This window comes from Pagrus pagrus, assembly GCF_965226575.1.
Source record: "Pagrus pagrus genome assembly, chromosome: 24".
Classification (NCBI taxonomy): domain Eukaryota; kingdom Metazoa; phylum Chordata; class Actinopteri; order Spariformes; family Sparidae; genus Pagrus; species Pagrus pagrus.
This window is the reverse complement of record NC_140206.1, coordinates 16,167,793-16,190,956: the sequence shown is the minus strand read 5'-3', so window position 1 is coordinate 16,190,956 and position 23,164 is coordinate 16,167,793. Positions and strand designations below refer to the sequence as shown.

Sequence of the window (23,164 nt, the reverse complement as noted above, 5' to 3'; positions counted from 1 at the left end):
TCTTGGTCCAGAGCCTCTTCCTGAGTCAACCCACGCACCTCCTGCTCCTAAGTCGGCTGACGTCTCGTCTGCTCCTGGGTCTGTCAATGCCTCTCCAGCCTCTGGTTCCCCATCTTCAGCCTGGCAGACACCTGCCCCTTGTACCTTGTACACCTATCGTATATAGCCAGCAACAGAGAGGCTATTGTGTCATTCTCCTCGACTCAGTTGACTGGAGGCTATTTATCTGAGATCTCAAAAACTTCTTTGACAGGCAAATTATATCAATTTAGTCATGCAGTCATGTGGAGTTTTCACATGTTTTTAGGAGTGTGTCCCTCCTCTGTCAAACCATGTACTGTACACTGAGCCAGTGCCGGCCCTGACCAATTTGGTGCCCTAGGCAAGATTTTAGCTGCCTGATGCTGTGTCACTGGGGCTGGTGGTGAAATATTTTAAAAGTGCATCTGAAGAGAGAAGAGAAGTATGTGTGACCACTGGATGTTACATTGCAATGCAGTTCAGTCTAACCAGAGTGCAAAAAGCAGTAAAGTGCAGTGAAATTTATATATATATATATATATATATATATATATATATATACCTGGTACAGTGCAATGAGCCAGCCAGGAACCCAGAAAAAAGGCCTCTCCAGTGTTTAACACGCTTTGCTATGAAGTTATGTTGCTGTGGGCTTATATGATATTTTGAAATGATAGTAGTAATAGCACTGGTAAAAAATATATACTTTTGACAGAATCTTTTCTGATAATACTCTGTCAGCAGCCGCTTTTGTCTCTCTTTTCCACCCTTGTATTATCAAAGTCTGTTTGTCTTTCTGTATGTGAACAATATAACATCCATTCATTTAACATCCAAACTGAAATACTCCAATATCACATTTGCCAATGATGCTTCAACCACTGATGAATGTGTGTGTCTGCATCATTGTTTCCAAAAGTCTCTTCACCCTGGAATGAGTTGTCCTAAAGTCCTGTTTGTTTTAAGAAATACCAGTTAATGTGTGGACAGGGACTCAGGCTCGGCACATTTGATGCTAATCTGCCTGTTGGATATCATGTGAGCAAAATTGTCCCAAGGTTGGTTTTCGAGGACCTTTAACGGAGTGTCCAGCATGGTAATGGTTCATCTTCTGGAGAGCAGATATGCAAGAACATTTCCTGACAGTCTGTCATGATCCGTAGGCCTCATTCAGACAGAATCAGGCGTTGCGGCGAAAACGACGGTCCTCTTTTCCATTTGAGCGATGGCAGTGTGTTTGGGCTGCTTTGGTAGGCCCATTTTAGAGACACACAACCCAACGTCACATTGTGTTCGCCATCACAAACTCAACAAGAGTGTCTACGTATGATGCCAGCAGCATTGCTAGCCATGTTAGCAGTGGGCTGTAATGTAATGTTTTGTTTGTAGTCACTCAGTTTGGCCCTGCCTCACATGCTGATTATTTAATGGAAGTGAATGTGTTTTTCATCTCTTGATGCGGACATCACTGTAGGTCCAGCATGCTTGATTAGGGAATCCTATGGTGAAGGACTGACCTGCAGATTGGAGGCATTGGCCATTAGCGTTGCTAAATAGACAATAATAAACACGAGGGTGCACAACAAACAGTTCTTTGTATAACATTATGGTTCACTTGTATTCACTCATTAGGTCCTGTGCAGTTTAAAACACACAGCCATGATATGCCACGTTTCTAGCTTATTTATTGCAGCTAAATGTGGACACACAAGCACTTGTAGGGCAGGAACGCTAGCAGCAGATACAACATAGCTGCCTCTTTGTTGTCTAATGGTGGTTAGCAAACTGATTTGAGTTGCATTGCCGCCAAGTTCACATTTAAACTTCACACATAAAGGTCGATAACTGATGCTGCACACCCCCTGTGGCTAATTGCATCAACACCTGGTTCTCTCTGAATGAAGCCATAGAGTTTGATGTTGATGAGTGGAAATTTTGTCTTCCCTGGGCCATCATAATCTCTTGTAGACAACCCTGTGAGTATCAGTGTCATTAGTTTCTGGCCTGAAGCCTATCATTGGTTTACATGGTACCAAATGTAAAGTATTCCCCGAAAGAAGAAAATGAACCAATGTGTTGCAGAACTGTACCACATCCCCACATGCATGAATGTGCATGTGTTATAGCATGTAACCAATCAATAGTTAACGCTGATTAATCAGGTAAAGAACAGGAGCCTATTATATCTCAATGGAAAAATGTTCACGACGTCATTCTGTACTTTCCATATCTGCAGAGCCGCAAGGTCCGTGTAATCTAATTTTGTAATCTGCCCATTTCTGTGGTGGTTTGTACAGATGTCCATATGTGATTTCCAGACATTTGGGGGAACAAGAGGAAGTTTATGTTCTTAGAATCTAACACAAGAGGGCTGTTTATATTTAAGGACTGATTTTTTTTTTTGTATTTTCTGACTGATTATTCCAGAGAGTCTGAAAAAAAATGTGATGAGATAAAATGTATTTAGAATTTAGTAGGATTTAAATGAAACACAGAGAAAACATAATAAGCCTGTAAACTAAAATTTTCAAGAAAAAAAAAAAATAATCATTTTCATATGGTGGCTGGTTACTTTTTCTGAGTGAGGTGGCACTTGTTTGGATGTCAGTATTCCAGCAGTAGCTTAAGACCTCCATCAGTGTCATAAAGGATCACAAATAAAAAAGAAGAGAAATCGACTCAAAGCCCCAAAATACTAGGGGTGAACATTGTGGATTTCTTTCAGCCCATACGATATATGATAATTACATGCTGATCATTGCTGATAATTCAACTATTAATTTCACAATTTAGTAAATTTAAAACAATGTAAAATAAAAGTGATATTCTATAACTCTAATAAGATTTTTTGTGTTTACAGTAGAAACATTAATTAAATCTCTAGCAGTAAAAAGCTAATGTTAGGGTACACCATGGTCACATGACATTAACGTCACCACCACTAAGCGTCTTACTACACAATTACTATACAGGTTTTCTATAAACTGATCAATGTACCAGTTGTAAAGTCAGAGTTAGGTTTTTAACTAAAGTAGTCCTTGTAAAGACGGACTAGTTAGTAGATGAGTCTCCGTGTTCGCTGTGATGAGGTTTAATGTCCCCGACAACCTCTATAGTCTCATTCAGACACTTGGTAGCAACCTCTTATTAATCTAATCTAATCTTATTTCACACATTTAACTGAAAACCAATAAAAAAACCTCACAGACTTTGATACGAGGGAACAGAGTGCAAAAATGCTGACTGATTTCTGGGTTTTAGGACTCATTACTACACCACTCTATTGGCTGATTGCAAACAAACTTGGATAACAGCCACCTGTATCGGCGTATGTAGATGCTTGTTAAGTCAATATTTCCAAAGAAAATGTATTTTCTGAGTCGGACCACATCTAGCTAACTTACAATTGTTAAACATTTATATGACTACTGTTTTTTGTAGTCATGTAGTGTTTTTTGTAGTCATGTAGTAATCCCTTTTGAAATGTTCAACTAATGACTCATGATGGCTCTATTAGAAACTTTTATACAGTAGGCCTATTATGGTATGACATAAGGTGGTTTTGTATAGAACAAAATGTTATACAATATGTAATCTACATTGTGCAAATTAAAGGGTGTAATAAATAAGTTTTATACAGATTCAGCCAAAGAAGTTCCCTCATCAGCAGGTCTTCATCAATTATTAGGTTATACACACGACACAATACCGTTATAAAATGGCAGTAGGGTAAAAAAACAAACAAACAAACAAACAAACAAAAAAAACCCCTTAAAATTATGTTTCTTGTTTTAACAGTTAATGTCCAACACCTTCAGGCATGTTGTGACGCAATTTTCCTGGGGGCGGAACCACGGACACTATTAATGCCATGCAGGCTCAGAGCCGGACGAATTTCCGTGAAGCACCGTTGGACTCGGAAGCTGTTGGTCGGAAGAAGGACTGAGGGATGTGGCTGCTGTCAGTGTTGGTGCCTCTTCTCAGGCTCTATCTGTGCGGAATCAAAGTTCTTCTCTATCAGACGTTCAACAGATCGTTCACACTGCCAGGTCTGGTCTGTTTGTACTGTATTTACTACATGTCTGTCACGAGCTGATAGTCTGTGTTCTTTAAAGCTAACTTTAGCCCCTGTTCACAATAGGTGCTGTTTGCATGCCGAACTCCTTTAAAATGTGAGCTTTTTCAAAAATATGATGCTATTTATCGACAAATGAAGCTCGATTATTGAACCTGAGTTACAAGCTTTTAATAACAGTGTCTTCCGGTCAGTTCGGCGTACATATTATACATCCAGTAAGTACAGTTCACAGTGCGAGAAGTGATTCTCTCTACATAGCTTAGCATAATCCTCCATCATAATAATGACAGGTGACCTGGTGAACCCGGTCTGAAAGATGTGGCTTCATGTTGCCAGGATCACATGTATGTAGAACTGACTAGAAGACTAACTACTGACAGATAAAGCTAAATAATGTTTTTTATTCAAATATGCTTAAAGTACAGTTGTGAATTTCAGTAGAACTAGCAGTGACCTTTATGCTACTTAATGTCACCACTTGACATCATGTGATTCTAAAACCCAAAGTTTGATCTTCTGCTATTCAAAGAGCTGTTACCCCTGTCCTCACCTGTATAATGTGAATGTGGAGGTGAAAACTAGGTAGCTTCCAGGGAAAAGGCTTGACACATAATATCCACTGAGCCTGGGACAGACTCAAGTCTGGGGGCCGAAGCCAATACAGATAATAGGTAGTAAAAAATGCTGATATCGATATATCGGTTGGCTGATATTAATGGTTGATATTGGCTCACCGCTGATAGGCCTGTATCGGACTGGAGTAATTTATAATTATGAAATTCCCAGCAAAGTTTATTGTATCAGTGACCTGATGTCATTTTAAACAATAGTCTATTGTTAAACTGTAAAATATCCAGCCTCTCCTATATATCTTTGTAATCTTAATAATCGGAGGGTTCAATGCAAAAAATGTGTGTATACATTGGATGATATATTTTTCACTCCCTAATATCAGTATCCGTCAGGCTCTAATGAGGATATATTGATATATTCACATGATATGGTTAATGTATGCAAAATCACACAAACTAAGTGTTGAGAAAGGTTACATGAGACCAGATTTGTTATAGGTGACAAACAAAACTGTTAATAACTAATTTTGTTCATTTCTAATGAAAGTTTGCTCAGAATGAATCATTAATTAATGGACATTTGTAGAATGATAATATCAGATTGTGTCATCTCAATGTCATTTTGCTGAAATGTGATTCATACTGTAATAATTGTCAATAACAAGACATTTTCTCTGCTTCTTAAGCAGGGGTGAAATTATTTGACCCTTTTCATATGATCTAAAATATGACACATTAATGATTTCTTTGCAAGACTGTAAATGCTCTATAAGAATGTGTCTAACTATCATTCTATCAAGCGACTGATCAATAGATCGATTGAGCGATCGATAGATAAGATTAATAAAAAACCTAGTAGATGAATCTATACATTTATAATAAACAATAACCTCTTTGCTCTGCTCTTACTTCACAAACTGGAGTGATAGTATTTTGAATACTCATTCATCATTTAAAACCATTAAACAAAATAACAATTTCGGTTAAAGCATGTGACCTTAGAGTGAGTAAGAACTCCACTACACTTAAACAAAGAGGTGATTGTGTCTCCAGTCAAGCCAGAGGTTTAGACTCATAATCTCACAAAGAATGCAGTTATTTGGTAAAGCAGAGTGGAGCAGATACAGTGTAGGTCAGGAATTTCCTAATTTCATGTTGTTTATACGGAGTTTCCCACACCATGACAAAAAGATGAGGCCTGACTGAAAAATTCCAGTTTCCAGTCTTTTTTTAGGAAATCAATGTGTTATGGTCAAATTACACACACTTAGGCGTTTAAGCCAGGTATTCAGACCACTTAGCCATATTTGGAATGAAGGTTTTAGAGCTGCAACTAATTATTAATAATCTGTTGTTTATTTTCTTCATTGATCAGTTTATTTTTTGGCCCATAAAATGTCAGAAAATTGGGAAAAATATTGATCAGAGGTTCCCAAAGCCCAAGATGACAACCTCAAATGTCTTGTTATGTCAAAGATATTCAGTGCACTGTCATAGAGGAGGTAAGAAACCAGAAAATAATCACATCCTAGAAAACCAGAGAATTTTGATGTTTTCTCTTCAAAAACGATTCAAGCCAATTAATTGATTATCAAAATAGATGGCAGTCATTGAAATAGTTGACAACTAATAGATTAATCGATTAGTCACTGTAGCTCTGGAAGATGTCTGTCATATTCCTCCTCTACTATCTAAGCCCTGAGTGCAAAAGTGAGTAGCTCTTCCCTTATTCAGATGAGCTGAGATTGAAGGTGCTCTTACATGTATGATTTCACAGAACTTGAACTAGAACTAGAAGCCTGTCACCGTTATGCTGCATACTAGAGCCTGACTGATGTAGTTGTCTGCCTATCAAAGATGCATCTTATATATAGTATTAGTATGTATTTATTTTAATAGAACATAATGCTGAAAAGATGCCTGGTGTAATTAATAATAATCAAATTCCCAGTGAAGTTTACTGTTTCAGTGCACTAATGTCCTTTTGGACAATAAAGTTTATTGTTTTACTGTTAAATATCCTGCCTCCAATGCATAACTTCATCAGGTCATTGTAACTCTATTATGAATTTCCATTCTATGGAGGTTTTATATTTGTAAAACCTTCGTCGAGCTAAGAACAGCACTTTTAAAATCATTGACATCATCACAATGTTAGGTCTTCTGGCTGAGCGGTAACTTGCTTTTGGAGACAGCGTGAGAACACTACTGTGCATATTCAGTGGCCTGCATGACAAGGAAGTAAACCTGGAAGTTAGAAAACTTTTCACTGGACTGAACTAGTGCAGTGCTCATTGAAATCATGCTGTTAAGCACAGATGATCTGGTAATGTGAGGGGTTAACAGATCCAGTCTAAAGCCTCCTAAATAAATCTCATCTCATAAATCTATGAGCTGTATTCACATGTCTGGTTTTATGAAGTATTAAATGCGAGTGCATTCTTTAAAAATACACTTCACTTTTACATCCAAAGTGGTTTAGATAATTAGTTAAACTGTGGCACTATAATTACATGTTACATTACAGCCAAGTGTTGTTTGACAGACCACACTTGACCACACCTAGCTTGTGATGCTGGGTTTGGTCAGAGGTTTGAGAGACCTGTACCTTTCAACCTGTAGAGGCTAGAGCAGCAATATTTTCCTCCTTCGAAAATCTCATAAAAAATAATCTACTTGGCCAAGGGAACATTGTTGGCTATCCATATATCCTGTCGATAACTTTTCAGTCAAATGTGGAAGAGGGTATGGGAAATCTCATTAAATGCCCATTTGATTCAAACAGGGTTTTTTGAGATCAGATCAGCAGCATATGTTAAAGTAATCTGATTTCCTGCCTCAACCTGGTTTCAGTCTTGTGTTCATGTAAACATAGTTGAACGATCACGATCCTATATTAGTTTAGCCTCACAAATAGCAAAAATGTTTTAATCTTCATCCTCAAATTTATATTTCACTATTCTTGTTAGGTACTCAATAAGTGAAGGCATCCAAGTGGATTTCTTACTGAAGGAACCAATGGAGGGTAAAGGTTCAGGACCTTCATGCTCCGGCCTCAATCTGGTCGCACACCCACGGGCAAAAAGCAAAGTTTGGAAATACTTTGGCTTTGACACAGATGCAGATGGCTGCATATTGCACTGGAAACGGATATACTGTCGCGTATGCATGAGTCAGATTGCTTACTCTGGAAACACCTCTAATCTGTCTTACCACCTTGAAAAGAACCACCCTGTAGAGTTCAGTGAGTTTGTGAAGAGCAACACAGATCAGATGCGCGAGGCATTTGCAACAGCATTCTCCAGGATAAAGAATGAGCCTTCAGGTCTACATGTTCAGCAACAATCCCAGGACACAAACATAAGGCAGAGCTTAGACTATGAAAACAGACGACACAATGATCTGACTGCTGCCATCATCAACTTCATCTGCGAGGGTTTGTACCCTGTATCTGTAGTTGAAGAGCCGACTTTCAAGACATTAATGAGCACCGTTGATCCTGGGTACTGTCCACCGAGCAAAAGCGACCTGATAGTGAAAATGCTGCCTCAGATGTATTGCCGTACCCGGGACATGGTCTTTAGTGAGCTTGCTGGGGTTGTGAACTGTGGTGTTACTACCGACCTTTGGCAAAGCCAAACCCAGAATAGAACATATATATCACTCTCTATGCATTCAGTTAATTACAACAGTACAACTGGCTTCTCTATGACCAACAAGTGCCTTAAAACTTTTGAAGTACAAGAGGACAACACAGCAGAGAACATCACCAGAGCGATGTATGAAACTTTTGTTGAGTGGGGCATTACTCATAAAGTCAGTGGTGCCACCACAAATGGTTCAGTGGACATTGTCAAAGCATGCTCTCTCCTAGATCTATCTGTGGAAATGCCTTGCCTTGGACACACCATCAACCGTGCAATGGATGAAGCCTTCCAGCTGCCGCGAGTCGACGGCTTTTTGGGATGTTGCCGCAAAATTGTTGACCATTTCAGGGAACCTGCAATGTATCTGCTGAGGGAAAAACAGAAGCAGCATGGCCTTGCCCAGTGTGCACTCATCACAGACAGGGGTAGGTCTTGGTTGGCCACATTGGCAATGTTGCAAAGACTGAGGGAGCAACAGATTGCTGTAACTGAAACACTGAGAGAGAGTTCCAGCAACCATCAGTTCACCTTTGATGGTCCTGACTGGGCCTTGTTGGAGGGCTTGGCTGAAGTGCTCCAGCCTTTTAAAGTTGTCGCTAACATGATAACTTCTTGCAGGTACCCAACCATTAGCATGGTTAGGCCTGTGCTTCACATGCTGTTGAACAACACCCTCAAGGTCAAGGAAGGGGACCTCAAAGAGATCAGCATGACCAAAGAGGTAATCTCGAAGGTCCTATCAAGCACCTATTCACACAATTCACAACTATCACAAGAAATTTCCACATTCCTCAACATTGCTACCTTCCTGGATCCTCGGTACAAGAAGTTGCCCTTCCTGTCCACTCAGGAACGCTCCAAAGTTGAGAACAACATAATCGAGGAGGCAAAAGCAATCCTTGAGAAGCAGATTGCAGAGCGACCATGCCTAGATGATTTCTCCTTGGTATCTGACGAGCCACCTAGCAAAAAGCAGACACCTCTAAGAGAATCCTCAGCGAGCTGTGTATCCCAGGATAACCCTTTGGCTGCTATATTTTGCCAGTCTGATGCAGACCAGAGCCAGGAGGAGCTTCACGCACAAGTGTTAGAGGAGTTGAGCAACTACAAATCACAGCGAGTCCTAGGCCTGAATGAAGACCCTTTACTGTGGTGGTCGAGTCATGCACCCTTGTTCCCAACCCTCCCCAAGGTGCTCCAGAAGTATTGGTGTGTTCCCGCCATGAGTGTACCTTGTCATAGGCTGTTCAGCTCCTCTGGGACTGTTCTCTGTGGAAAAAGGAATCGCCTAGCTCCAGTTTTAGTAGATCAGCAGGTCTTCTTGTATGAGAACTCACGAAGCTACTATGAGCCTGAACCCTGTGAGGATGATCTGGACAATGTTTGGGAAGGAAACTGTCTGGGTCAGCCACTTGAATGACTGTGTGCTTAAATATCCAAAAAGTCAAAAAAATTGGATGACTTTACTCCCTGCCTACTGTCTGGCCTACATGCCAGACCTGCTGACGCATAGAAAAATGTAATCAAGTGGTATCAGTTGTATGAAAATGTCTGGATCATACTATAATAATCTTTCTTTGACTTTTGGCCTTTAGTTAGTATGAAAAGGTTTTGGCCTATATTGCCTCACTGACTTATTTAAAATGCTTTTTTGCGTTTTTTCCTCAGAGTGAGGTTATCAATCTCATGTCTGTACATTGCCGTACGGATCTTAAGCCAGGAGACATTTAGCCGAGCTAGTACAAAGAATGGAAGCAGGAAAAACTTTTTGCCTGTCCAACGTTCAAAAAACATACATACCCTTACCTTCAAAGCCAACTAGTTAACTTCCATTTGTTTAATATATAAACACAAATGAAACCAATTATTGAACTATTTTTGCTCGGCTCCAACACGTCACTCTACATAAAACCGTGCATTGCTGTTTTTAGCAATGCTAGCAGTGCAGCCCTATCTCCAAACTGCATACTTAGAATAGTAATTTAAAAAGTATTTTATTTGAAAACCATTGATTTTTCCACAGATATTCATGTTCACCAATTGAACGCCAGTTCTGATTTTTTTTCTAGTGGGCTGAAAGCTTTAGACATTTATGGTGCCAAGAAGATGAATCCTAATGACATCATTGATCATCTGACTTTGCATCTAGTTCGATCATCAAGTCAAAGTTTAATTTTTCTTTTTCCTTTGTAGGGTTGTCCGATGTCTATCAGTTGGCATATTTGCTTGCATATTGACATATGACATTCACAGAGAGCATCATAACATCCCCATGCCGGTTTTAAAAGGACCTTTACCCAGGCACCACATGGCCGGACCTTAGCTTTGTTCAGCCTCAGAAGCTTGAAAACAAAAAAGTGAGTTAGCCAGTTACTGTCAGCCATGGTTGATGGCCTTGTCTATCAGACCAACCGTAATGCTTTGGCTTTGGTGTTTTGTTCTATAAAGAAATTGTTAGTTTGCAAACACACTAAATTAGATAATAACTATTATTGAATATATTTTGAGGGATGTTAGTCATCATGAGCATGTTAGCACGTTGATGCTCGCAATTTATGAAATCACTGCAGTGAAAGTAAAGCCTAACATAGCTGCTAGCATGGCTGTAAGCTATCTGTCTGGTGACATTCCTGGACATAATACAAACTGAGATAATTAGTGAGCTCTAAAGGTGGGGTTAGTGTTTTTCTGGTTTGAGCAGAGCTAGGCTAGCTGTTTTTCCTTGCTGCCAGTCTTAATGCTGAGCTAGGCCAACTACAACCCGACATGTACTTAAAGCACAAAATTAGAATAAGTCAAAAATCTTCTCAATCTTATCAGTCACGGAAAGAAAGAACTTCAAGTTTGAAGAGATGTATTAAAGCCTGTAAGTAAACTATACAAATAACTTATTCATTTATTTAAATAAGAGAAATCCTTTTATTGCTATGGTGTACATCATATTTTTACTTCAGCAGTCGTTAAAATCTGTACAGAAAATGTAGTTCATTGAAATAAACGTAACAGCAGAGATAGCCATAATATCTTCATATTGGATCCAACAAATGTGTAAACTAAAGGCAGTGTTGTGATTAGAACAGTTATAATGTGTGTTGTCTCTATCTATGCCTCCTATAAACATCTACTCAGTATGTTGTAAGCTCTGTTGTGTCTGTTTCACCTATTCCGTTGCACTTTCAATTTTTCTTTTCAATGCTCCGTGAATCAACATTTTTGATTTTGTTTGGGATGTGCTATATATGTAAATACCTATCGTATATGGATATCACAGCATAACAATTAACGATCTCTAAAAATGTCATGCTCTGCCTAACACTGGCACATATGAACTGTCATGTAAAAGAGCATCATGAAAGTAAAAAATATGTTTTCAACATTTGCTGAGTCAAATATTTCCATTTTTATAGCAACACCGATGCACTTTTATAATTGTTCATCTTCCACAGGGTCAACAGTTTCAAATGTATTAGATGATTCTTGCCTTTTTCAAGATTAAGCCTTCCTGCCCTAACATAGTCCATAGGCATTTAGACTGCCCTGGACCCGTTGGATATCCATTCTGTTGCTGTAAAAGCTATGTGACAGAATCTTATCTGACACATGAACTGCTGCAAAGAAAGCAAAGTCAAAGTCAGGAGGTGGATCAGTGGCTGAATCCCAATGTCTAGACTTCACTGCTGTTGTAGATTTGTGCTGTTTGTAGGAAGTCTAAGTGCTGATGTCTGTCCAACCCACAATTCATCCAGCCCCCGCAAGGGCCCTCGAGCAGACTTTTTGCAGACCTTCAGCATGTGCTTGGGGTGCAGACTTCACCAAGCTTCCCTGATTTAATTACTCTTGGGTCCTGGGATTCATGTGGAAGCAGCTTTGACACGCAGATCAAGTATAACCCCTCATGGTAACGGTATTCCTCAATGGCAGTGCCCCCCCCAATGCCAGACACCACAGGACACCCTGAAAGTTCCTGTGTCCATGCCTCAATGGGTCACAGCCATCTGACACATGGTGAGGCTTCCATGGATCGGACTTGTACCGCTAACTTGGACATCAGGTCGATACTGTGACATTATTGTCTCAATCCTCTGGCCATTCCTGAGCATTTTTTTTTTTGGTGTGGAAGGGCACATTGTCCTGCTGATGGGATCCACTGCCTTTGGGGAGTGCCTTTGCCATGAGGGGGTGTGTGAAGTGGCATCCTCGTGAGTTCCGGGAGCCACAGTATTCCAACAAGACATTGAATTGTATTGAGATGATCATCGTTATTCACTTCACCTGTCGTGGTTTTAATGTTGTGGTGACTGGTTTAAATAGCCTTGTCACATATCCTCGCAGAATTGACATGATGACAGTAAACGTGTCACAGTATGTACAAATTAAGTCCACAAATGTTCAGCCCGCAAAGTCCAGAGGATGGACATTTGGATTCAGCCAATGAGACTAAGTGAACTGGCTGTAATGTCACTACATTTAACCCTACATGTTGCAGAAAAGAACACATTTATGTGGTTCCAAATCAAGTGGAAATGGATTGCATATTGTTCTCATGTGGTCCCCTCTCTCCTCCTACACAGTCTTGCCAAAGCAAAATGGAAGGGTTGCCATTGTGACTGGGGGTACCAGAGGAATGGGTTTTGAGACAGCGAGACACCTGGCAAGCCTGGGCATGCATGTTGTCATAGGTAGGCTACTGTCCAATCATATGCCTGAAGCCAGATTATATACTGCATACCCTGCTTCTCCCTCCAAATTAATACATCTGTCTGTGGTCAAGCTTTAAAGGAGCGATTTGTAAGATATGGTCAGGATTTTAGTTTAAAATATTCAGAAAAATTATCTATCATTATCAACAGAGTGTGAAGAAACAACAGTGTTGATGTCGTATCAAACACATCTATGTACTGTGTTGCAGAAATGTCTACTGAAGTTAGAATGCTAACCAGCTAGCCCTGGCCCGTCCTTTCTCCTATTACCACTTTGTACCTCAAGAGTCTGATAGCCCCATCGCTTCAGCTGGGAGATGTAAAAGTGGCGAGTTCTCTACTTAGTCTACTTAGTTAACCAAATAGACTCAAAAAATGTCAAGAAAGGAAATATGTTTACACTGTCATAAACCATCAAATAATAGAGTTACTAGCTGCATGGTGTATTGAGCTACTTGCTAACGGCAGGTTAGCGGTTCTGGAGCTATCTCATATTCTGGCCATTTCTTACAAATTACACCTTTTATTAAACAATTTTCTCTCATCCTAATTGTTCACTGACAATAAATGAAGCAAATACTGTTAACAGGAGACACTTGTGTTGCTCCATAATTTTGTAAAATCCTGTTTTAATTTGAAGACTCACATAAGGGGCCCGAGATAGATTTGTAACCATCTGTGCTGTCCTGTTGTCACAACTATGTTGTGGGGGCTTTATGAGATTTTATCCTCCAGATGCTCCTGATTGGTGTCTTATGTAAGCTAATGCCTGAGCTTCACATTGGCTTTCAAAGTTGTGGTTTATTTCCAAAGATCGGACTCATGGTTGAGCTGGTGCACATTTTGTGGAGTGGCTAAAAGACCCACAAGTGTGAAAGATCTGTCACTTTGCACCTCAGCCCCAATCTGACCAAATTCTACTGAACTGAACAAGGTGATGATCTTAGATTCCAATCAAACAGCATGTTTGTGTTCTGTAGTCAACACGATTAAAATAATAAAACTCAGATTGATTATGTTTTATAACGGGAAATAAGTTTGAAGGGATACATGAATGATTAGTACTGCTGTAAACAGAGATGTAGCCAGTCTTGTTGAGTTGCTGTAGGCAGTAGGATTATGTTAAAATGGATATCTGCTGGAACATCTGCCCACCAAGCCTCTCTGATCTCCATCATCTCCAGCTGGGAACGAGAAAGAAGAAGGCAAAGCAGCTGTCCGGATGATTGAAGAAGAAGAAGGCAGCAAGGGGAAAGGTAATCATCTGTCTGTCTCCATTGCTTTGTCTTTGGTCATATCTGTCATTTTAGCATTTTTTTCAGCAGGTATAAAGTAGTCGGGTATAAAATGTGAAATGACACAACAGTGGTTCTGTAAGGTGAGTAACTGTCAGTATAAATCTACTGGGGTAAAAAGTAAGAAAATATGTTTAATATTTATATATCAGTGTTCATGTTCCAAATGACTACTTCCATTAATGAACTTTAGGCTCAAATACAATTTGGAGTACCATAAAATATAAATACATACAAGTACCCTAAAATTGTACATGTAGTTGCAGTTGTTGGATACATGGTAACACTTTATCATTAATAAATGGCAATTTATGTATAGTTATTACACTGTTAACAAACAATGAAATATTGTGTAGTTCATCTATAAACATTATTTGGATGGTCATTATAAAGTTGCAACTGATGTTAATAAACCTTTACACCTGTTTGTTAACAGTGAAATAACTATTAACTTAAGTTTTATCAACTATAAATTTACCATTTATTAATGATGTTTTTAATTTACAAAATGCAAAAAAAAAAACCTGATAACAGCACTAGAATGAACATGTCTTTCCAGAAGAATGTTGTGTGCGTCATTATAAATGAATATGAGAAACAACTCCAGGACATGACTGTAGACACAGAGGTTCATGTGTGTGAGTTAATGTGGCTGAACTTTAAATTTGGTTGTCCTAAAAAGATCTCAAATGAGCTTTGTGCTTTTGTTCTTCCCCTGAGGACTTCCTGAACAGTCAGTCTGTGTCAGTAGAGATCTAACCTATTTCGTCTCATTTCGAAAACCAATTGTAAAATGCGGAGTTTGTCCAGAACCGCACGATCTGAACCTGAGGGCCAACGTCGGCTCAGCGCTGATGAAAGCAGCTTTTAATGGGACTGATGAAGGCAGCCAGCTGTTCATAACCTGACTGATGTAGAGAGAAGTGTCCTATAAATTGGAACATCTTCCAGTCGAGTGAATTTCCTCCTAAACACAGGAGAGAGTGCTGCCTGGACAGGCCAGTGTAATGACAGCCATCATTATCATGCCATCTCCACACAGAGAGCTCTTTGTTTCAGTGCGACTGGGTGACAAACAGCACTAATTAGTCAAGTGATTTAGTGGATTCTAAGTAGGCTTTCTCATGTCCGTCTTCACACGGACATTCTGCAGCACGTCACTTCAAACCCTACTTCTACCCTCTCTTGTCAGGCATCTCAATTAGTGTGATGCACAATATTCTCCAATGGAGGAGTTTAATTGATTTAATAGGTGCTGGAGAGGTTAGGTCAGTAAAGTTACTCATGAATTACATGCCTGCAGTTGCTAGGAAATAAGCATGTACCAGGACTTAGAGAGAACACATTCTAGTGTCAAAGCTGTTCAGAGCTTTAATCCCACATTCAATGCAGATTTACTATGCCAGTTTAACCCTTAATGTTCCCTTGAAGTCGAAATCAATAAGTGTTTAAGTGTTTTTGTTCACATTTTGCTACATATCTCACCATTGGCCATAGGTATTCTTCATGGTATTTCTAAAATTTACTGAAAAACAAGTAGAGAGAAAAAGTATCTGCCTAAAACCCATCTTTATAACTTGTACAAAACACAACTTTATTCACTTATTTGGGTGAAAGTGGACCATATCTCATGGAGCAAATCATTCTGGTTTTCCTCTAGCTGCTCTGCCTTAACACTCGCTAAAGTAACTGCTAACTACTGGTAACCACTGGTAACCACCAGCCTCCCAGTGAACACCTCGGACTAGGGCCAGATGCACTAGGGCGATTGACCCTATCCACACAGTGGCCATTTTGTTAGTGAATCTGACAAATCGTTATAATTTCATCACTTACCAGTTGAGCAGCAACTGACAAGTTATTGTACAATGAAAACCTGAAAGGAAATTGGCCCATATTTTGATGTAAAACAACATGCAGTATATGATAACCCATTAGCTACCATTCAACCAACTCCTAACTAACATTTCTGTTTCTCACATCCAGTGAGTTTCACTTCCAGGCTTAAAGAAATCTGTCCAAGATACGTGTTGAAATTTCAGAACTAGTTCATCCTTCTCCTATCATATCCTGTAATATAAACAGTAATGTTATCTAGGATGTGAGGAAAATGGAGTACAAAGGTCATTCGTGGAGTTTCCTGATACCAGCTGCTTTACTGATTAAGTAACTGCTAATCGCTGCTAAATGTAACATCTATTTGGTAATTAGCTCAGTTAGCCGTGCAGCTAAGTTAGCAGTCCTATTGGCCTTCTTAGCCCCGGGGTGCCAGGAGCCAAACCAGGCAAAGAAAACCACCTCAGTACTGTATTCCCCGTCTTCAGACTGCCTTTCTCTCATGCTGTTGTTCCAGCCCGGTCCAGTCGCGTTCACCTAGAGCTATACAATATCCACAACAAGTCTCTGCTGTTCTTACAGGAAACATAGCAAATAGCACTCCACTAGGCATTCAATGGGAACTTTAAGGGGCAATATGTAATCATTTTAGTTGAAAACATTTGAAAATTAACTAACTTAAACTAAAATGATCATAGGATGGTGGAGAAATAGCAGCTTGGACGTTATGACCTCAATGTATTGCGTTACATAAATATCTACTTAAGTTAGTATGCTAACCAGCTAGCCCCGACCCATCCAAAGCTCCTAAGCTAACAAAGTTGAGCAGCTAACGACAGCTAATAAATAGCTAGCCCTTATTTATTTTAAATATTAATTTGAAAGGTGGCTAATTCTTACATATCGCACCTTTAATTCCCCTCAGCTCTTCAGAGACTCTGAACTTCTTTGATTTTACAGGTTAGAGACTACCTGGTGAAACCATAGCAAAGCATTTAGAAGCTAAATAACCAGATTTTTTATGGATCGCTCCCATTTTCCTCAGAGTAGCATCAACACAATGAGTTTATTCATTCATGGAGACATGACAGAAACCTCTTAAGTGTGTAGTGTGATGCTTAAAGCAAAAAGGTAATATTTGGAACTTCACGCACAATATTTGGTTCTGTATCATTTTCTGCATGAGGCGCAGGCTTCTTGTTTGAATAAGAATACCTGATTAGTATTTGTACTGCTTTATAATGTTTTATCTCTTTACAGGCTTTCTGTCAGGCTCTCTGAAATCTGTGTTTTTTTCTGTTGACAGCTGAGTTTGTCTATGTGGACCTGACCTCGATGAAATCAGTGCGACAGTTTGTAAAGACGTTCAAGAACAAAGGCCTCCCCCTCCATGTTCTGGTTAACAACGGTAGGCTGCTGTGATTGTCTCTGTAAAGGCGTGAAAAGTCATACTGGCATTACATTTTGAAAGTCTAGGTGTTTGTCAAACAGTTTTTAGGTCGAGTGATTGGACGTGCATCGTAGACTAAAAGAATACTTGTGTCTTCTGTCATCCCCTCATACAGCTGGCACCATGCTGGTTCCTGAGACACAGACAGAGGACGGCTTCGAGTTCCACTTTGCGCTCAACTACCTCGGCCACTTCCTGCTGACCAACCTGCTGCTGGACCTGCTGAAGAGGTCAGGAAGACACGGCTGCTGCTCCAGGATCGTCAACATGTCCTCTGCTACACACTACGCAGGAGTGGTGGACCTGGATGATTTAAACAGGAGGTACGAGGAATAATTACAATCCTAAAACTCTCGATGTCACAAACACTTAACACTCTATTTAAACCAGCTGCAGGGATTTAACGATCTGAAGAAGCTTTTCATACAGTATACAGCAGCTACTGATAACTGATACAGTGAGAATCACTCATATTGATTTTACTGATAACTACTTTACTGACATTCCCACTTTAACCACATTAAACATAAATGTTTTTTACGCTGATTTGAATGCCTCTACTGGCTGCAGGTTGTAATCAGGAGACTCATTTATTTACATTTGCAGACACGACCCTCTTTCGTTTTTTAAACCTGATTTAAAAAATGACAATGAATGTACCTTTGCCAAATAACTAATGTAAAACTAAAGACAGTCCCATCAGTCTCCACTGTACGTCGTTTTGTCATGCTAATTAGCAAATGCTAGCGTCCTTATGTGCTAAACTAAGATGGTGAAAATCGTAAACATTATACCTGTTGAACATCATGCTAATTAGCAAATGTTAGCATCCTAATGTGCATGTTAGCATTGTCATTGTGAGCATGTTAGCATGCTCATGTTAGCATTTAGCTCAAAACACCACTTATGTCTAAGTACAACCTCACAGAGCTGCTAGCAATGCTGTATAGCCTGGTTCTAGTTTAATCATAAAATCCCTTCCAGGCGAGGGAACCAGGAGTGGGAAAATGCTAACTGATTTCTGGGTTTTAGGACCTCTATATTTATGGAGGTGCAAGTTTGAATGAAGAACTAATTCTTTACCTGGCTTTCATTCCTGACAGAGAGAAGAACGGTTTGAAACAACATTTGGCCTTCATATTGAAATGAATACGTAAATAAAATTTAAAAGAAGCACACAGTAATTGGAGAGTTAACTAAATAACTGAAATATGAAAACTCAAAATAATTCAAACATTGAAAGACTTCAACTCATGACAAGTATTTCTAAAAATCTTGGCTTTGGCGTGCCATTAGCTAACATCCTAAATCAGCATGAAACAAGATATAACGCTACATTCTGGTGTTTGTGGATAATAGATTTATTTCTTAATCATCCTAGTGTGCTATAAAAGATTAAATTCTTTTATCTCCCAATTTTTTTTACATGGTTTTTACACCGCATTAGCTAAGTGCAGACATCCATCCTCTGAAGTCATACTGTTGTCTAATGCAGCTGAATATGGTTCATTTATGGTTTTTCACAACAATATTCCCTCTCAGACAGCACAAAGAAGAATAAAGAGGAGTCCTTCCTCCAGGGCGTCACAGCGGTGCAGCTCAACTGCACTCCGAGATCTGATCGATAGCACTGTCTCATCATCAAGAGACCATGAGTGAATGTTGTCTCTGTTGAGTGTGTGGAACATTTTGAAGGGAAGTTATGGAGTGTTTAAAATTCAAGATATATTGTCTACACTCACTCTCAGCCTTCAAACCAACAACGTCAACCCACAGCTCTGAGCTATAATCAACCTTCATGGCTCAGTCTGAAGTTGATGTCACATTGAGAATTTGTGCATGTTTTAATGACGGCGTGACTTCAAGGTTAATAAGCACACTGTCATCCCCTTCCCCGCCCTGTCTCCAGGAAATGCTACAGTTCCCATGGTGCCTACTCCCAAAGCAAACTGGCTCTGGTCCTCTTCACCTACTACCTGCAGGAGCAGCTGATGGCCGGCGGTTTCCCAGTGACCGTCAATGCCGTGGACCCCGGCATGGTGGACACGGCGCTGTACGACAACCTGTGGACCCTTGCACAGGCAATGAAGAAACCTGTGGCCAAGATACTGTTCAGGGTACATTTTTAATGGCATGACTTGTCTTGTGTTATATATCTTAGGGCTCGGTGGTGATTTTTTTTCAAGCATGGAGATGATTAAACGTTTTAATTGCCCCTGCAAAATGCAAGAATACAAAAGACTAATAGCTGCTTTCAGTAATTTGTATTCAGTATTTTGTCACTGCAGAAAATATCATGACACATTTAGGCAGCACATCGAAAAGCTGTTATTATAAAGGAAACCCTTCAGAGGAAACACACTTACACTTTTAGCTTCTGAAGTAAGTATTTTGTAGACGGCTCTGATGGAGCTCAGGATTCATCAGGAGGTCGCCTGCAGTACTTCAAACAATTTCACTGTATGAACCTGTACTGTGTGTGTGTGACCTTATGATGTTTATTAGAACATACAGCTTTAACATTACTGTAAATCTCCAGTGTCGGGAGATTTAAATAATCCATAAATGTCAGCTGCTGTGCCTCGTGCATAAATGTGCACATTGCCTCGAAAAATTGAGAAACTTATCGTTTCTGCTGCCGGGGCATCGATGCAGCTAATATCATTAATTTTGTTTTACCTCAAGCTGTTGACGGTTCTTTTCTTCTCTCAGACTCCAGCGGAGGGAGCGTCCATATCTGTCTACGCAGCAGCTGCCTCTGAGATGGAGGGGGTGGGGGGCTGTTACCTGTACAATGGCGAGAAGAGGGAGTCCTCCGACCTCTCCTACGACTCTGAGCTACAAGCGAAGCTGTGGAAGAAGAGCTGTGAGCTGGCGGGCCTTCCGTAGGCCTGACTGTGACCCTCACACAGGACAGATCCACATCAACCAGCGTCACCTGTGAGATGGTACCTGCAGCTTACTGATCATATAGAACCACTGCCACACTTTATATTGTGCCAACACAAGATATCTGGATTATTATACGCACATGGACATGCTTCACTTTCTGCAAAGTTAATTCCTGTTATCTGCATGTTTTAGTTCTCAACGGCTGATCAGCTATAGAGAGTCAAATACAGAGCTCTCCATGTGCCAAATGCACTTGTTGTGTTTACAGGACAAGTTTTTCTGGTCGAGCAGCTTTTGTTGCGTAACAGTGACAGACAATCTGTTCACCAGAGCAGCCTGAATGCCTTATCGGTGCCTATTCAAGCCTACAGACGGAGGCTGTATTGATTTATTTTAAGTATTTTTTTTAATATTCTGGCATAGTCTCAATTTATGTTTCCACATGTGTGATATAATGTGATGTGTCAGTATGTAGATAGTGCAAAGATTTGAATTGAGATTTCATTTAAAGAAGAACAAAACATTTCATGGAGCTTCACACGCCACAAAATGTACTTCAGTCTGAATGATAATTCATTATAACATTGATATTATAAATCAGCATTTAAAGTGAATATGAAGTACAAATAATTTTAGAAATGAGAGAGCCCCCACATACCAATGGCTCTGGTTTTAGTTTGGTTGCTCAAAGCAAAGGTGTTTACAGCCATTTCTTTCTTGACTTCTCTTTGTGATGTTTCAGGATAAGGCTGGCAAAAATCTAGATTTTTCTTGTTGTTAATTCTTTGAAAATGGCAAAACTAACAACGATCAATCCCACATACACTGTGCCGCTGCCGAAGCACTTACTGGAGAACCAGATCTTTATTAATCCATGCTGAAAATGGTCCAGATGCAGTAACTCCTCCTCATTTTTGAGTAAAGTTAGCTTAAACCTACCAGACGATTTAGGAAACAAGCCTGAGCCATTAGGTTTAGGGGGTTAGTGAAAATGAAACTACAGTATATACTGTATGTGTGAGCTGTTTTGAAAGATGAACACGTTCAGTAGGAATCACTGTGCTCGGGGCTGACAGCCACAGGGATAGTGAAGTCATGAAGACACTTTGGTGGTCTGGGTCTGCACATGGATATTGTTTAATGCCAGCTTTATACTTTAACATTTTCTGTTGATTAATTTCAAATATGTAAAGAAATGTTTTTTAAATTGTTCCTCGTATCATCTAATGAATTTTGGATATTCATTTTCCAAACAAATCAAAAATGTATTTTAGTATTGTGCTTCAGTGGTTGCTTGAATCTGTGAAATACAGTAAATAATAACAGTATTCTTTATGTGATATGCCATGAAGATTGTAGAAGACTTCCCAAAGTCATCATCCAGACTGTTGTCCTTCACCTCCTCCGCTCTGTCCTTGTTATCCTCTTACTTCATGCATTACAGTCGGACACTGTTTCCATTAAAGGTCTGATTTATTGATTATATAACGCACACAAATATTTACAATGATCACTGTGAATGATGATTTTATCAGTGTGTATGTTAATTCATAGTGTTTATGAATAGTATGTTTACATGTATCATATCAACAGATGTCCCACTTGGGGCAAGAATATGTTGATCACTAATAAAAATAATTGCATCCAAGTTTCTGAGTTGCCTGCGTTTTATATATGTTTTATTATTTTTTTAGCTTAGACAGGCATTCATTAACTGAAATACTGAATACACAACAATAACTAAAAATGATATTAGTAGATTCTGAGTAATACATCTGATTTGTGAATGATCAAGCAGTAAACTGTGGTGATTTCTGCAACATAAATGACACCACATGTAGGAGAGGCAAGATTCTTTATATGGCTCCATTCAAACACGGGGATTCAAAGTGCTTTACAGACATAATGCATTGAAATAGGACTTGGGAGATAGGACTATGGGAGAATTATTCATATTTTTGATCTGCAATGCAATACACATATTTTGCAATGTATGCGACAGGAGAAATATGACAAAACATAATATGTGTATTTACACTGGGGATGCTGGAGACATGTCCCCACTACTGTTTGAAATGTCTGATTTAAAAGCAGAATGTCCTTAGAATAGCTGGAACCAAATAAATGTTACTTACAAATTTAGATATTGCCAGAATTTTAGTTTAAAACAAAAATTATAACAAACATTACAAGTGTGAAGAAACAACAGTGTTGATGTTCTGTTAAAGACATCTATGTTTCGTGCTGCAGAGATGTCTACTGAAGTTGGCATGCTAACCAGCTAGCCCCGGCCCGTCCTGTCTCATAATACCATTTTATACCTCAAGAGGTGATCGTCTGATAGCCCCCTGGCAGATACAGTATATGCCAGCTGTTAGTGTAATGAATGAACAAAATAAATGTCAATAAATGAAATACTCTTCTTCCCTGACTAAACAGAAAAATACAGCTTCACACCACAAGTTTCTCTCTTTTATTGAACTAAGACAAGCTGATAATAAAAAGAAAACCTGTCATTCAAACTGGACATAAACTAAATGAAACTCACCTACACAGTCTTTGTGTCAATCACCTCTGGTTTGGTCCAAATAAGAGGTTTCTGCCTGTTAAAAGGCAGTTTTTTCTCACCACTGTCACCAAGTGCTTGCTCATGGGGTCCCTGTAAATGAATGA

General features: G+C 39.4%; 1 protein-coding gene across 2 annotated transcripts; it reads left to right on the top strand.

Annotated features, from left to right (window-relative positions):
• The first annotated feature begins 3,942 nt into the window (after nucleotides 1-3,942).
• Nucleotides 3,943-22,139, top strand: dhrsx (dehydrogenase/reductase (SDR family) X-linked). 2 transcript variants are annotated; one of them, XM_084347419.1, is made up of 7 exons: nucleotides 3,943-4,070; nucleotides 12,890-12,997; nucleotides 14,203-14,274; nucleotides 17,456-17,557; nucleotides 17,715-17,922; nucleotides 19,509-19,716; nucleotides 20,312-22,139. In XM_084347419.1, the coding sequence occupies exons 1-7, from the start codon at nucleotides 3,971-3,973 to the stop codon at nucleotides 20,486-20,488; spliced, it is 975 nt and encodes a 324-aa protein (XP_084203545.1). In that variant the 5' UTR covers nucleotides 3,943-3,970; the 3' UTR covers nucleotides 20,489-22,139. The 2 variants fall into 2 exon arrangements, with proteins under 2 accessions (XP_084203545.1, XP_084203544.1); XM_084347418.1 differs by lacking the exons at nucleotides 12,890-12,997; nucleotides 14,203-14,274; nucleotides 17,456-17,557; ... (1 more) ...; nucleotides 19,509-19,716; nucleotides 20,312-22,139 and adding an exon at nucleotides 7,641-11,688.
• Nucleotides 22,140-23,164: the final 1,025 nt, after the last annotated feature.